The sequence below is a fragment of the Melospiza georgiana genome, chromosome 28 (genome assembly GCF_028018845.1).
Source record: "Melospiza georgiana isolate bMelGeo1 chromosome 28, bMelGeo1.pri, whole genome shotgun sequence".
NCBI classification, from domain to species: Eukaryota; Metazoa; Chordata; class Aves; order Passeriformes; family Passerellidae; genus Melospiza; species Melospiza georgiana.
The window spans coordinates 5,222,569-5,238,274 of record NC_080457.1 but is presented as its reverse complement, the minus strand read 5'-3'; the positions used below and the strand labels follow the sequence as shown (position 1 = coordinate 5,238,274).

The window sequence follows — 15,706 nt, the reverse complement described above, 5'->3', positions numbered from 1 at the left end:
GCCATCCTGGGCCACCGGAGCCACCTTGGGGACAGCAGAGACACCTTGGGGACAGCAGAGTCACGCTGGGGACAGGGCTGGAGGGACCGTCCCCGTCCCCGCCAAGGGATGTGACCCTCGCACCCCCCACCCCATTCCCGCAGCCTTTCTCCAGCTGTTTTCCAGCTGTTCTCCATCCGGCTGCCCCGAGGGGCCGGGAGGGGCTCGGTGTCCCCCTGGGGGTCCCCAGGTGCCGGTGGTGCCGAGGGTGGGGGGGCAGCGCCAGCCGGGGGTCCCTCCCGAGCTGCTCCATCCATCCCGGCCGAGGGAGGAGCCTCCGCATCCCCGAGCGGTGACACCGAGCCCGGCGGCGACAGCGACAGCGACAGCACAGCGGGGACACGGACAGGGAAGGGTCCGGAGGGACACGGGACAGGACAGGGCAGGGGGAGGTGCGGGGCATCCCCGGAGCCCCGGGCCGTGAAGGAGCAGCCGGGCTGTCCCCAGACCCTCCTTTGGGACAGAACCGGGACCCCGCTGCCTCAGCCATGGGGGGTCCCTGGCAGCCACCCCGGCCCCGCTCGCTGCTGCTGCTGCTGCTGCTCCTGCCCATGCTCCAGGTGAGCGACCCTGGGACAGGATGGGGGGCACCGGGGGTCCCCCATGCCAGACACCTGTGGGGATGGGAGGAGTGAGGGGTCCTCCTGTCCAGGGTGGGGGTGCCCATCCCATTATCCCATCCCATCCCATCCCATTATCCCATCCCACCCCATCCTACCCCACCCCATCCCATCCCATTATCCCGTCCCATCTCATCCCATTATCCCATCCCATCCCATTATCCCATCCCATCCCATCCCATCCCATTATCTCATCCCATCCCACCCCATCCCATTATCCCATCCCCATCTGTGGTGCTCCAAAATTGCCAGCTCCCCTTGGGGACTTTCCCGCAGCTCCTGGGGACAATGTGGTGACAAAGGTTCAGCTGGGACCCCCAGGACCCAGCAGTGCTCAGGGACCCCCCAGAGCAGAGGTCCCGAGGGTTCAGGTCCCGGGGATGATCCCTTGGGAACGGGTCCTCCACCCCACAGCACACAGAGCACCCCCAGCACAGGGGTTGGGTGCAGGGGGCGCAGGGGACAGGGACAGCCACGGGTGACCCCCAGGACAGGGATATGGGCATGGCTGGCACCAAATCCCTGTGGGAATGGGGGATCAAATGGGGCGGTTGTGCTGCCAGAGGGAGAGAAACAGCGCTGGGGTGGTCAGGCTGTGCTGGGGAAAGGGGAGGGGAAGGGAAAGGGAAAAAAGGAAAAAAGGGGGGAAAGGGGGAAAAGGGGGAAAAGGGGGGGAAAGAGAAAAAAGAGAAAAAAAGAGAAAAGGAAAAAAGGGAAAGGGAAAAAGGGAAAGGGAAAAAGGGAAAGGGAAAAAGGGAAAGGGAAAAAGGCAAAAGGAAAAAAAGAGAAAAGGAAGAAAGAAAAAACTAAAAAAAAATAAAAGGAAAAAAGGGAAAAGGAAAAGGGAAAGGGGGAAAAGAAAAAAGGGAAAAGAAAAAAGAGAAAGGGGAAAGGGAAAGGCGAGGGAAAGGGGAAAAGGGGATAAGGAAAAAAGGGAAAGGGAAAAAAAGGAAAAGGGAAGGGGAAGGGGAAGCTGGGTTGTGGGAGCACTGGAGGCTTGCAGGGTTTTAGAGACTGATGGCATCAGTAGGGAAACTGAGGCACAGCAGGAATTCCCTGCCCTGCAGGGAGCTCGGAAGGGAGCCCAGCACATTCCCTGTTCCTGCTTCAGCATCCTGGCCCTGCTGCCATAACTAAGAAACCAAACCCAGCAGCTCTGCAGCCCAAGAGGGGTGAGAGAAACCCCCCTGCCCCATCCATGCCCCCATCACTGGCAGGATGGAGGAGGAGCAGAATTCCTGGGCCTTCCCAGTGCTGTGCCCAGAGCCATCCCCAAAACGCCTTTTCCAGGCTGAAATTCCCTTGAAATCTTGTGTTCAGCAGGAAAAGGACACAAAATCTCCTGGGGGAAGTGAAGGAACCCTGAGGAGCAGCTGCATGGCCAGGACAGGCAGGGCAGGGCTCAGCCAAGGGATGCTCCAAGGTCCCACATTCCCTGTGTTGGGAAGCTCAGGGATCCGCCCTCATCCCTCTGTTCCTGCAGCTCCTACACCTCTGGCCTCTCACTGAAACAATCAGCAACACAAACCCAGGTGCACCAGATCCCTGTTCCAGACAGCCCTGAACCTGCTGGGATGCTTGGGAATGGCAGGGATGTGGGGATGGGCATGGAGGGATACATGGGAATGGACATGGACACTTGGGAATGGGCACAAACACCAGGGAATGGGCACAATTCCATTACTCCAATTCCACAATTCCACTACTCCAATTCCACAATTCCAGGGCAGGGGGGGACTGGGATGGGTTTGTGGTCCCTTCCAACTCAAATCCATGATTCCATTTCTCCAATTCCACTACTCCAATTCCACAATTCCATTACTCCAATTCCCCAAATCCATGGCGGGTGGAGACTGGGATGAGTGTGGATGAGTGTGTGGCCCCCTCCAACCCAATTCCATTATTCCATTTCTACAATTCCATGATTCCATTTCTACAATTCCATGACTCCAATTCCAGAATTCCATGACTCCAATTCCATAATTCCATGTCAGATGGAGGCTGAGATGGGTTTGTGGTCCCATCCACCCCAACTCCACGATTCCCTTTCTGTAATTCCATGACCCCAACTCCACAATTCCATTACTCCAATTCCACAACTCCACAACCCCAATTCCACAACTCCATGACTCCAATTCCACAATTCAATGACTCCAATTCCACAATTCCATGGCAGGTGGGGACTGGGATGGATGTGTGGTCCCTTCCAACCCAAATCCATGATTCCATTTCTACAATTCCATTATTCCATTTCTATAATTCCATGACTCCAATTCCACAACTCCATGACCCCAATTCCACAACTCCATGATTCCAATTCCACAATTCCATGACTCTAATTCCATAATTCCATGGCAGGTGGGGTCTGGGATGGGTTTGTGGTGGTCCCTTCCAACCCAACTCCATTATTCCATTTCCACAATTCCATGCTTCTACTTCCACAATTCCATTACTCCATAATTCCACAATTCCATGGCAGGTGGGGACAGGGATGGGTACGTGGTCCCTTCCAACCCAAATCCATTATTCCATTTCTACAATTCCATGACTCCAATTCTACAATTCCACGACTCCAATTCCACAATTCCAAGACTCCAATTCCACAACCCCATGATTCCAATTCCACAATTGGAATGCGGCAGGTGGGGACAGGGATGGGTGTGTGGTCCCTTCCAACCCAAATCCATGATTCCATTTCTACAATTCCATTATTCCATTTCTATAATTCCATGACTCCAATTCCACAACTCCACCACCCCAATTCAACAACTCCATGACTCCAATTCCACAATTCAATGACTCCAATTCCACAATTCCATGGCAGGTGGGGACTGGGATGGATGTGTGGTCCCTTCAACCCAAATGCATGATTCCATTTCTACAATTCCATTATTCCAATTCCACAATTCCAAGACTCCAATTCCACAATTCCAAGACTCCAATTCCACAATTCCAAGATTCCAATTCCACAACTCTATGCCTCCAATTCCACAATTCCATGGCTCCAATTCCACAATTCCACAGTTCTCCTGCCTGCCCTTTCCCCTCTCCAAGGTGCAGGGGACTCATCCCGACTGCTCCGTCGTGCTCCACTTCCAGCAGCTGGAGGAGGAATGTCTGCAGAGGATCCGGAGCGAGAGCCCCAGCCCGGGGCAGGCAGGGCAGGGTGAGCCTGGATCAGCTCCCTGGGAGCAGGGGGGAATCCTGAGGGGTGCCTGGAGGGTGACCATGGGATGGGATTGCAGAGCACGCGTGGGTTTGGGATGTACAGGGAAATGAGAACAGCACTAAGGAAAGGTCAAGGAGAAGCCCCGGAGAGTGCCAGAAATGCTGTTGGGATGGGATAGAGGGGATTGGGGGATGCAAGCCACTGCCAGAACTCAGCCCTGCTGGGTTTAGAGAATCTTGGAATGTTTGGGATTGGGAGGGACCTCAAAGCCCACCCAGTCTCACCCCTGCCATGGCAGCAGGGACACCTTCCACTGTCCCAGGCTGCTCCAAGCCCCGTCCAACCCGGCCTGGGACACTGCCAGGGATCCAGGGGCAGCCCCAGCTGCTCTGGGCACCCTGTGCCAGGGCCTGCCCACCCTCCCAGGGAACAATTCCCAATTCCCAATCTCCCATCCATCCCTGCCCTCTGGCACTGGGAGCCATTCCCTGTGTCCTGTCCCTCCATCCCTTGTCCCCAGTCCCTCTCCAGCTCTCCTGGAGCCCCTTCTGGCTCTGCAATGTCAGGATCTCTTGCTGCTCAGAGTGACCCCAAGAAAAGTTGGAAAGTCTCTTTTCCCAGCCCTGCGCTTGAAGAAGGAGTCAGAGCTCTCAATTTCTTGGTCTCAAGGTTGTTTATTTTATCTTATCTATAAAATATTTTCTCCTGCCCTGCCGAGGTCAGCTCAGCAAGACAGTCCAGGCACTCTGCCTGCCCCTGGGGCAGTGTTATGTCTTTATACTAAAAACTGTATACAATATTTACAATTACTTTCCAATACCTATCACCTGTGTTAGACAGTGAACTTCTACTCTAAACCAATCCAAAAGTGCCACCATCACAGCAGGAGATGGAGACCAAGAAGAAGGAGAAAGGCTGGACGTGCCCAGATTCCTCCATCTTGCCCCCTGAACCCCTATTCTAGAAACCCCAAAATCTACTTTTCCACCCTGTGATAACTTCACTATTATTCTGCCTAAACTGTTGTGGCTTGCTGGTCTTCATACAAGGTTGGTAATTTGCTCCACGGGTCATAATCAAACCCACAGGGGCATTTTGGGCTCTGTGCCAGGGTCTCTGAGCCCCCTGCCAGGGGTCTGGGCTGCTCAGGACAGCCAGAGGGATGTGCTGGGTCCTGACACTGCAAGGGGCTCTGAGCTCTCCCTGGAGCCTCCGCACCCCCCCAGGGAGGGATTCATGGAGTTTGGCAGTGCTGGGTTGGTCCCTGCCCCTGGCAGAGTCCCCTCCATCCCCCTGCACCAATGCCAGGCTTGTGGCCACCAGCACCGGGGTCACTCTGTGGTGTCACCACCTCACATCTGCTCCCCTTCCTAATTCAGTAAATTTTACTGCCAAACATTTTTTTGAGCAGCTCAGTTTTCCCATATCTGGGGTTTTAAATGAATTAACTGGTTGAAAAACCAATTTTCAAGTGCTGCTTTTGGACATCCTTTTTTTTAAATTGCATCTCAGTTTCCATCCAAAAGTGGAATGGCCCAAATCCCAGGCAAAAATTGTCACCTGGAGAATAAGGAATGCATAATTCCAGAGGTTTCATCTCATAGCAGTGGAAAAATTAAGCACTAAATGCATATGAAGGTGCATAATTGCTTAAGTAACTCTGCAGAGATGTCATTTATCCTTCAGCTTAGCAGGGAAAAGCCAAATTGATTGGAAAAGGTCCATTTTGCAACCTGAACTGTGCCAGCCAAGGGGAAGGAACCTCACTGCAGGAAAATATCCGAGATGTGGGAATGCATAATTAATATCTGGGTTTAATCCTGGGGCTTCTGCTGTCCCTGTCCACCTGAGCTGCATCCATCCCTTTCCCTGCTTGCACCAGCGTGGGGAGCCTGACTCCAGGACAGGCTCAGATCCCATCAATGGGGAGGGAGGGCCCTGGGATCTCCTTATTCCTTATTCCTTATTCCTTATTCCTTATTCCTTATTCCTTATTCCTTATTCCTTATTCCTTATTCCTTATTCCTTATTCCTTATTCCTTATTCCTTATTCCTTATTTCTCATTCCTCACTCTTTATTCCTTACTCCTTATTCCTCATTCCCAATCTCCCATCCAGCCCTGCCCTCTGGCAGTGGGAGCCATTCCCTGTGTCCTGTCCCTCCATCCCTTGTCCCCAGTCCCTCTCCAGCTCTCCTGGAGCCCCTTCAGGCCCTGCAAGGGGCTCTGAGCTCTCCCTGGAGCTTCTCCTCTCCAGGTGAGCTCCCCAGCTCTCCCAGCCTTTCCTCTTCCATCTCTTCCATTCCTTGCACCATTTCTGTGGTATCCTCTGGACTATGAGGGCTAAAATTTCAGAGGAGGCCCTGGAGAAGCTCCAAAGGCTCCTCTGAGCCAGGCTGGGAGAGCTGGGGGTGCTCACCTGGAGAGGAGAAGCTCCAGGGAGAGCTCAGAGCCCCTTGCAGGGCCTGAAGGGGCTCCAGGAGAGCTGGAGAGGGACTGGGGACAAGGGATGGAGGGACAGGACACAGGGAATGGCTCCCACTGCCAGAGGGCAGGGATGGATGGGAGATTGGGAATTGGGAATTGTTCCCTGTGAGGGTGGGGATGGGTTGGGATGGAATTCCCAGAGCAGATGGGGCATCCTGGGGCATCCCAGAGCAGATGGGGGATCCCCTGGATCCCTAGCAGTGCCCAAGGCCAGGCTGGATGGGGCTTGGAGCAGCCTGGGACAGTGGGAGGTGTCCCTGCCATGGCAGGGGTGAAACTGGATGAGTTTTAAGGTCCCTTCCAACCCAAACCATTCCGGGATTCCCTGCTCCCACAACCCCAAGAAATGAAGTGTCTGCTCTCAGGGATGATCCCAATTCTGTGCTCACTTCCCTGATCCTCCAGAACAAAAACCCAGCCCCACTCTGGCATTGTGGATGCAAATCCCTCCCTGCCAGCACTGCCACCCCCAGGCTGAAATCAGAGGAAATTCATCAGCCCTGTCCAGTTCCACATTCCCTGCTGGGAATGGCTCCATGAATAATGTGGATCTGCAGGGTTAATGATGGAGGCTGGGACAGGAGCTGCCCTGCACTGGGATCTCCTTGTCCCATCATAAATTCCTCCAGGCCCTGAGTCTGCCTGGCTGTGCTCATTCCCCAGAAAACTGAGAATGATTTAAACAGAAATTCAGTGCTGGATAGGGAAGCAAAAGTTGTTTAAGCGTAAGTCATGCAGAAACCCTTGCACGACTTCCTTCTGTCCTTGGGGACACATCCTGAGCTGAGCCTCCAGCAAAAGGAAAAGGGGAAGGGGAAAGGGGAAAAGGAAGCGAAAAGGAAAGGGGAAAGGGGAAAGGGGAAGAGAAAGGGAATGGGGGGAAAGGGAAAAAAGGGAAAAAGGAAAAATGGGGAAAGGGGAAAAAGGGAAAAGGAAGAAAAGGGAAAAGGAAAAAAAGAAAAGGAAAAAGTAGAAAAGGAAGAAAGGGAAAGGAAAAAGGGGAAAGAGGAAAGGGGAGGGAAAGGGGAAAAAGGGGGGAAAAAGGGGAAAAAGGGGGAAAAAAGGGGGAAAAAAGGGGAAAAAGGGGAAAGGGGGAAGGGGAGAAGGGGTTGGGGAAAAAAGGGGGAAAAAGAGGAAAGGGGAAAAAAGAGGAAAGGGGAAAGGGGAAAAAAGGGGAAGGGGGGAAGGGGGGAAGGGGAAGGGGAAGGGGAAGCTGGGCTGAGGGAGCACTGGGGGCTTGCAGGGCTTTAGAGGCTGATGGCATCAGCGGGGAAACTGAGGCACAGCAGGAATGGCCTGCCCCGGCGTCCTCTCCCTCCCCAGGCTGCCCCACCGAGTGGGACGGGCTCAGCTGCTGGCCAGCCCTGCCCCTGGGCCACTCCCGAGCTGTCGCCTGCCCCGAGATCCTGAGCGTCTTCAAGAAGTCCAAAGGTTTGAATCCAGCGGGGATCGCTCATCCCACGGCCCCAACCGGCCTGCCAGGGCCCCCAGAGCCACCCCAGCCCTTCCCTCCCACCCCACAGCTCCCGCCTGTCCCAAAATGTCCTCGGTGGAAACTGCAGCCCCAGCAGGGACAGAACAACAGAGATTCAGGGACCCAAATCCTTTCACCCCTCTGCGGGTGCAGCTCTTGGGGACCTCATCCTCCATCCTGGTGGCACCAGGACAGTCCCCTCAGTGCCCTCCTTTCCCATCCCAGGGCTCCCGAGCTCCCACTGGAACATTGCAGCATTCCTCAGACAGGAGTAATTCAGGAAAAGTTGGGAAATATTTGCTTTGGGGTAGGAACAGCTCAGGAGAGGCTCGAAGGAGCCCTCACAGGATGAGTGAGCACTTTTACAGCCTTAATTCCCAATTCCCTTCCCCTGGAGGGATCTGTGCCTGTTTTCACACCCTGTCAGAAGTTTTCCTGGCAGCTCCAGGCATGGGGCCATGGGATCCAGAAGGGATGGGATAGCAATGGGATTTGGGAGGGAGGGGTGGGGTTGGGGAGGGATGGGGCAGTGATAGGGTCCAGAAGCAGCAATGGGATCCAGGAGGGATGGGGCAGTCCACAGGTACCACGCTGCTGTCCCTGTCTGTTCCAGACCGGCCATTGTGGGGGTGCCATCAGAGGTGACACCCGTGGCTCTCCTGAGGTCCCCCCTTGTCCTGCAGGGCTGATCCAGAGGAACTGCACCGAGTGGGGCTGGAGCCCCCCCAGCCCCCCCTACCACAGCGCCTGCCAGTTGGAGATGCTGGGCAGCAGCAATGACACCGAGGCCAAGGCACGTGGGACACCTGGGGCTGTGGGGATCTGTCCCCATGGCCCCATTTCCCCTTGGCCACATGTCCCCACATGGCCCCGTGTCCCCATGGCCCCATGGCTCAGTGTCCCCATTGTCCCCATGGCTCAGTGTCCCCATTTCCCAATGTCCCCAAGGCCCCATGACCCCATGTCTCCATTTCCTCATGTCCCCATAGCTCTGTGTCCCTATTTCCCTATGTCCCTATGGCCCCATGTCCCCACGCTACCCCATAGCTGCATGGTCCCATGTCCCCACACTGTCCCATGTCCCTGTGTCCCCATGTCCCCATGTCCCTATGGCCCTGTGTCCCCAAACAACCCCTTTTCCCAATGTCCCCATGTCCCTGTGTCCCCATGTCCCCATACTGCCCCATGTCCCCATGGCTGTGTCCCCATTTCCCCATGTCCCCATGGCCCTGTGTCCCCACACTGCCCCATGTCCCTGTGTCCCCATGTCCCCACACTGCCCACTGGCCCCGTGTCCCCTGTCCCTGTGTCCCCACACTGCCCACTGGCCAAAGAACCATGGAGATGCTCCTGGGTTATCCCATCGCCCCTGGCTGTCCCTGCCTGTCCCACACCAGCCCTTCCCAGCCCTGTCCCCTCCCTCCACTGTGCTGTCCCTTGCAGAGAGGCCACTTTGTCACCATGAAGGTGCTCTACACCTGCGGCTACTCCACGTCGCTGGCAGCGCTGCTCCTGGCCATCGGCATCTTCTGCTGCTTCAGGTAGGGCTGGGAGCTGCTCCAGGGCTGGAGGGACACGGGACAAATCCCAGCAGGAACGGCTGCCCCCAGCCTGGCCCCTCCTGGAGCAGCCAGGACCCATCCCAGCCGACAGGGAAACAGGAGAGCAATGGCAGCCTTGTCTTTCCCTGGTGGCCCTCTCGGGTTCTGGTTTTGCACATGTCCCTGTGCTGCAGGTTTGGGCTCTCCAGAGGTTTCTGGGATGTTCCCTTGTCCTTGAGCAGCCCCAAGAACAGCGCTATTGTATTAGCAGGGAAATGCCCTGATGTATGGAGGAATGATGCATCTGACTCCATGTTCTCAGAAGGCTAAATTATTACTTTATTACACTATATTATATTAAATTATATTATAGTATTATTTAATATTAATATATAATATTAAATAATATAATAATATTCCATTCATATTATTATATTAAACAATGTTATATATATTATATTATATAATATTATGTTATATTATATTATGTTATGTTATGTTATATTATATTATGTTATGTTATGTTATATTATGTTATGTTATGTTATGTTATATTATATTATATTATGTTATATTATATTATATTATATTATATTATATTATATTATATTATATTATATTATATTATATTATATTATATTATATTATATTATATTATATTATATTATACTAAAGAATACAGAAAGGGTACTTACAGAAGGCTAAAAAGATAATAATGAAAACTTGTGACTCTTTCCAGAGTCCTGACACAGCTTGGGCCTGATTGGCCAAAGAGTGAAAACAACTCACAGCAGAATCCAATGGAACAATCACCTGTGGGTAAACAATCTCCAAACACATTCCAAAGGAGCAAAACACAGGAGAAGCAAATGAGATAAGGATTGTTTTCCTTTTCTCTGAGGCTTCTCAGCTTCCCAGGAGAAAAATCCTGGGTGAAGGGATTTTTTCAGAGAATGTGAATGCCACACAGCACAACCCTGCCTTTCCTGATTTTAGAGCAGGAAAGCTTCTCCAGGGCTTTGTGACCATCACCAGCAGTGATCCCAGGGAAGGGGACAACAAAGCACCTTCTCTGCCCCTGTTTGGGCCCAGCCCATCTCTCCCTCCTGCAGGAAGCTGCACTGCACCAGGAATTCCATCCACATCCACTTCTTCACCTCCTTCATCCTGCGGGGCACGGCCGTGTTCATCAAGGACAGGGTCCTCTTCTCGGACGAGTCCATCGACCACTGCACAATGTCCACGGTGAATCCCAAACTGCTCCAAACCCCAGCCCTGCAGCACAGCAGCTTGGGAGGGGTCTGGTGGGACCTGGGGGGATTTGTCACTGCAGAGAGGAGAGGGAGGCTGTGGGATGGAGGAAATTCTGTCCTGGGTGGCCATGGGGAGGTTCAACATTTCTGCATTTCCCTTTGTGCAGGGAATAAATTCTGTCCTCAGAACTGCTCTGGCCTCAGGCTAGGTGTCCCCAGTGAGGCTAAAGCTCAGCACAGCCCACCAGCACCAGCTACTGCTCAGATCTGAGCTTTTCAATCAAAACAGGAACCCCTGAGCGAAGACATAGCACTGAGAACACCACAGACACAACCACGGGGTTTTTAAAGATCCTACAAAACCAGCCCGTGGTCACCTGCCCGTGGGCCACAGGCAGAGCAGAACCTGGTGCAGGTGGTGTGAGGGGCTGGGGCAGAGTCCCTGGGGCTGCACTGAAAGGCCATCACTGAAAGGCCATCACAGGTGTCCTCAAGAGGGTGGACAGGAGGGTGACAGTCCCCTGTGCTGCACCCTGAGCCGTCCCCTCCTCCCCTGGCAGGTGACCTGCAAGGCAGCCATCACCTTCTTCCAGTACTCAGTGCTGGCCAACTTCTACTGGCTGCTGGTGGAGGGGCTGTACCTGCAGACGCTGCTGCTGCTCACCTTCACCTGCGACAGGAGCTACACCTGGGGCTACGTCCTCATGGGCTGGGGTGAGCCTGGGGACATCCCGGACATCCCTGGGCAGGAGCCACCTGGGAACGGCCTGATCTGAGACTCACCAGGCCAGAGTCCAGCATCTCCCCAGCCCAACATCTCCTGCATGGCCTTGGTGGGCACCCACCTGCTCCTGCCAGAGCTCAGAGCTGCTGGGGAAGCACGGCCTGGTCAGGACAGCTCCTCCCTTCTTCCCACACCCACCTGGGGCTGGGAATGCCCATCCCAGGTGCCTCAGGGTGTGATGGAAGAGCGTGGGGACAGGAGGGTGACACAGACATGGCACCACCACTTCCTTCTCCTGGAGAAGGTGGGATGGTTGTCACCTTCCTGCCACATCCAGAACTGAGCTGGACACGTGTTTCTGGGGACAAGGGACAGAGGGGTGGCACGGGGGCTTCCCAGAGCACTGGAGGGGCCATCCCTGCCTGTGTCCTGTCCTTGCAGGTGTCCCCATGGTCACAGTCGGGGTGTGGGTGCTCACCAGGCTCCAGTATGACAACCACGGGTAAGAGCAGGAGGGGTTGGATCTTTCTGGTTGTCAAACTGTCCCTTGGCCTCGTCCAGGCCACCCCAGCCACGTGTCCCAGTCCAAGGGCTGGGAAATGAACCCTTGGCATGGGATGGATGCTCAGGAGGGCAGGACTGGGCCAGCCTTAACTTCAGTGTTATTTCTGTTTTCTGGTGGGTCCTGTGGCAAGAGGGGTGCAAAGGGGTCAGGGGTCTGGCCAAAGAAATGGCGGGGGGACAGCTGGGCCATGTGGGTCCCCGTGGGTGCCAGAGCCACCTCTGCTGTCCCACAGGTGCTGGGATGATTACTCCAGTGTGTACTGGTGGGTGATCAAGGCTCCCATCCTCCTGGCCATATTTGTGAGTGTGTTCCTGAGAGTCCCCCCCCAGAGGCAGGGTCCCACATGGCCAGGGGACCCATCCAGGGACTGTGCAGGGCCTGAGACGTGGCCTCCCTCCTGGGGCAGGTGAACTTCCTCATCTTCCTCAACGTCACCAGGATGTTGGCACAGAAGATCCGGTGCCCGGACCTCAGCAGAACCCACAAGCAGCAGTACATGTAAGGGGACAGGGCTGTGCCTACCCTGGGGTGTGGGGTGAGGACAGGGCTGTGCCCACCCCGGGGTGTGGGATGGGGACAGGGCTGTGCCCACTGTGAGGTCTGGAGTGGGGCAGGGCTGTGCCCATCCAGGGGTCTGGGGTGGGGACAGGGCTGTGCCCATCATGGGGTCTGGGGTGGGGACAGGGCTGTGCCCACCCCGGCGTCCCAGGGCAGAGGGACCCTCCTGGAGGAGCACAGAGCTCAGCCCTGGAGCCTCCAAGACCTGCCTCTCACACAGAACCTCTCCAAGGTTTCGGGAAGGTCTGAGGGGGCAGCAGGAGCCCCCAGAGCCCTGTCCCTCTCCACAGGAGGCTGACCAAGTCCACGCTGCTGCTCATCCCCCTCTTTGGGGTGCACTACGTGGTGTTCGCGCTCTTCCCCGAGCACGTGGGCGTGGATGCCCGGCTCTACTTCGAGCTGGTGCTGGGCTCCTACCAGGTGAGAAGGGCAGAAAGCCCCATGACCCCATCCCAAATCACTCCAGGACCCTCTGGAACGTGGGGGTTTGGCCTCTTTTGGGAGAGGGTGCCCCCAACAACTGGGGCAGGGCCTGGAGAACCTGGCACTGATTCTCCAGTGGAAGGAGGTAAAGGTAGGGAGAAGATGAGCACAGAGGGGTCCAGCCCCCTCCTCTGGGTGCAAATTCCTCTGCCTGTCCTCTCCAGGGCTTCCTGGTGGCTCTGCTCTACTGTTTCCTCAATGGGGAGGTGAGTGTGTGTCCCCACCCCAACCCCGGGCACCACAGCGGGCACGGGGACACCCTGAGGGTGCCCCAAAGCTGGGGTGGGCAGGGTCAGTTCCCCCTCCCCTTGCCCCCCCAGTCCCCTCTGTTGGGTGCTGTCTGGCATCCCTGGGTGCCAGCACTGCCCACACTGGTGCAGGTCCAGGCTGAGATCAGGAGGAACTGGGGCACGTGGCAAAGGTCCATGGAGAGCAACGTCTTCAACCTGGCCACCCAGGACTTCACGGCGTGAGCAGGACAGGAGAGGGGCTGCTGGAGGAGCAGCTCCAGGGCTGCAGCACCAGAAAGACTCAATCCCTTGTGATTTTGGAGGTTCTGGGTCTGATACCCTCAGAGGGAACAACCAGAAAGACCCAAACCCCACTCTGATTTTGGGGGTGTTGGGAACAACCAGAAAGACCCAACCCCTACTGATTTTGGAGGTTATGGGTCTGACACCTTCAGAGGGTGTTGGGAACAATCAGAAAAACCCAACCCCCTCTGATTTTGGGGGCTCTGGGTCTGACACCTTCAGAGGGTGTTGGGAACAATCAGAAAAACCCAACCCCCTCTGATTTTGGGGGCTCTGGGTCTGACACCTTCAGAGGGTGTTGGGAACAATCAGAAAAACCCAACCCCCTCTGATTTTGGGGGTTCTGAGTCTGACACCCTCAAAGGGAACAACCAGAAAGACCCAACCCTTTCTAATTTTGGAGGTTGTGAGTCTGACGACCTCAGAAGGTGTTGGGAACAACCAGAAAGACCCAACCCTGCCCCAATTTTGGACGTTCTGGGTCTGACATCCTCAGAGGGAGCTACCAGAAAGACCCAATCCCTTCTGATTTCGGGGGTTCTGAGTCTGACAGTCTCAGAGGAAACAACCAGAAAGACCCAAACCCCCCCCAATTTTGGAAGTTCTGGGTCTCACACTCTCAAAGGGAACAAGCAGAAAAACCCAAACCCCTCTGATTTTGGGGGTTCTGGGTCTGACACCTTCAAAGGGAACAACCATAAAGACCCAACCCCTTGTGATTTTGGAAGCTCTGAGTCTGATACCCTCAGAAGGTGTTGGGAACAACCAGAAAGACCCAACTCCCCTGATTTTGGGAGTTCTGGGTCTGCCACCCTCAGAGGGTGTTGGGAACAACCATGGGAGAGGCTCTGCATGCTCGGTGCTGCTGGATCTTGCACCCTGTGGTAGCACCTCACCCCCAGAGCTCTCACTGCTTTGGGGCAGAGTTCCAGGCAAAGAGAAGGGAAATTCTGCACTTTTCTGCCTGAAACTGGGAAGGAAACACAGAAATCCTTCACCCAAGGACAGCTGGTGGGTTTTGTCTGCACTGAAGGAAAAAGAGCAGCGCCGATACTGAAGGGATTCACTGATGGATGTTTTCCCCTTTCCTTGGTTTACAAAATCATTTCCTGCCTGGGAAGATTCCCAAAAAGAACCAGGAGCCCCCTGGGGATGGGGGGAGGACACAGAGAGAGGCAAACCCCCAAACCTCTACAAGAGACCCCCGCAAATGGCCTCTGGACCCAGTTCCTCCCCATTCCCTAAATTCTTCCCTTTCTCCCATGGGGGTTGAGTGAGCTGGAGATGTTCCCGTGCCAGGAGAGCTCTCCCAGCCCTTTGCTCTGAGGAATGGGACTCACCTGGCATCCCTGGGGGGTCAGGAAGGGTTTTCCCAATAAAATCTCATTCCAAGTCCAGCCTCACTTTTCAGTGTGTCGTTTTGCTCCACAAACCCAGAGGATTTGGGACTGGGGTCGCTGCAGGATGAAAACCCTGCCCATGATGGAATGCCTGGAGGTGCCTCCCAGGCAATCTCTGCTTTTCCCCTGCCTGGTGAAGCTCACAGAGAGGAGATGGAGGAGGAAGGTGAGGAAGATCTCAAGGTGGGGGCACCACGAGCTGTCCCAAAGGTCCTGGGGTGCCCTCTGGGTGCCCCCAGCCTGTTCCAGCACCATGAACATCCTTCATCCTCCCAGCTGAGCTCCTGCCCTCCAAATGGTGCCTCCAGGAGGGAGAGAGGCCCCAAATGCCCTTTTTCCAAACTTCCTGGCCTCTCCCCTGCTCCTGAGGCCGGAGCCACCCGATCCCAGCCTTGCTTCTCACCCTGCCTGGGTGCCACGTGTCCTTCCCTAAATAAACCCCACTTGCTGGCCCCTGTCCAGCTGCAGGATCTCCAGAGATCCCATCTGGGAGGGCACCGAGAGGGAAACAGAGGCCCAGAGCTGATCTGGGGTGAGATGGGAGAGGTTCCATTAAAAATCCCTCCAGAGCCAGCACATCCTGAACCATCAGGAACCCTCCAGAGGGTTTTGGAAGGTGTCAAATAAATCCCTGTCTGCAGCCAGGAAGGGACCAGAGGTGAAGAGAATCCCTCTCCATCATCAGTGAGGATGGGATGAGACAGCAGCAGACTGAGCAGGACTGGGGATGCTCAGTGGGAAAGCCTGTTTCCATAAAACTTTAAAAAACTCTGGATTTGCACCTGTTCCCAGGTGCAGATGGGGTTTTGGGGTGATGAATTACCCCAAATGACCCTCTGGGGTTGGCTGGGCTTTCAAGCC

General features: G+C 55.0%; 1 protein-coding gene across 1 annotated transcript; it reads left to right on the top strand.

Annotated features, from left to right (window-relative positions):
- The first annotated feature begins 527 nt into the window (after positions 1-527).
- LOC131094038 (vasoactive intestinal polypeptide receptor 1-like) lies at positions 528-14,793 on the top strand. The gene is made up of 13 exons (XM_058041499.1): positions 528-599; positions 3,714-3,825; positions 7,638-7,745; positions 8,472-8,581; positions 9,232-9,329; positions 10,442-10,574; positions 11,143-11,296; positions 11,748-11,808; positions 12,104-12,170; positions 12,278-12,369; positions 12,720-12,849; positions 13,077-13,118; positions 13,293-14,793. Exons 1-13 carry the CDS (start codon positions 528-530, stop codon positions 13,383-13,385), a joined length of 1,272 nt encoding a protein of 423 aa, XP_057897482.1. The 3' UTR covers positions 13,386-14,793.
- The last annotated feature ends 913 nt before the right edge of the window (positions 14,794-15,706 follow it).

Coding starts and splice junctions, on each gene's coding strand:
- LOC131094038 (XM_058041499.1), top strand. CDS start 528: ATGGGGGGTCCCTGGCAGCCACCCCGGCCCCGCTCGCTGCTGCTGCTG. Junction 10,575..11,142: donor ACCACTGCACAATGTCCACG/GTGAATCCCAAA, acceptor CTCCCCTGGCAG/GTGACCTGCAAGGCAGCCAT. Junction 12,850..13,076: donor TGGTGCTGGGCTCCTACCAG/GTGAGAAGGGCA, acceptor TGTCCTCTCCAG/GGCTTCCTGGTGGCTCTGCT.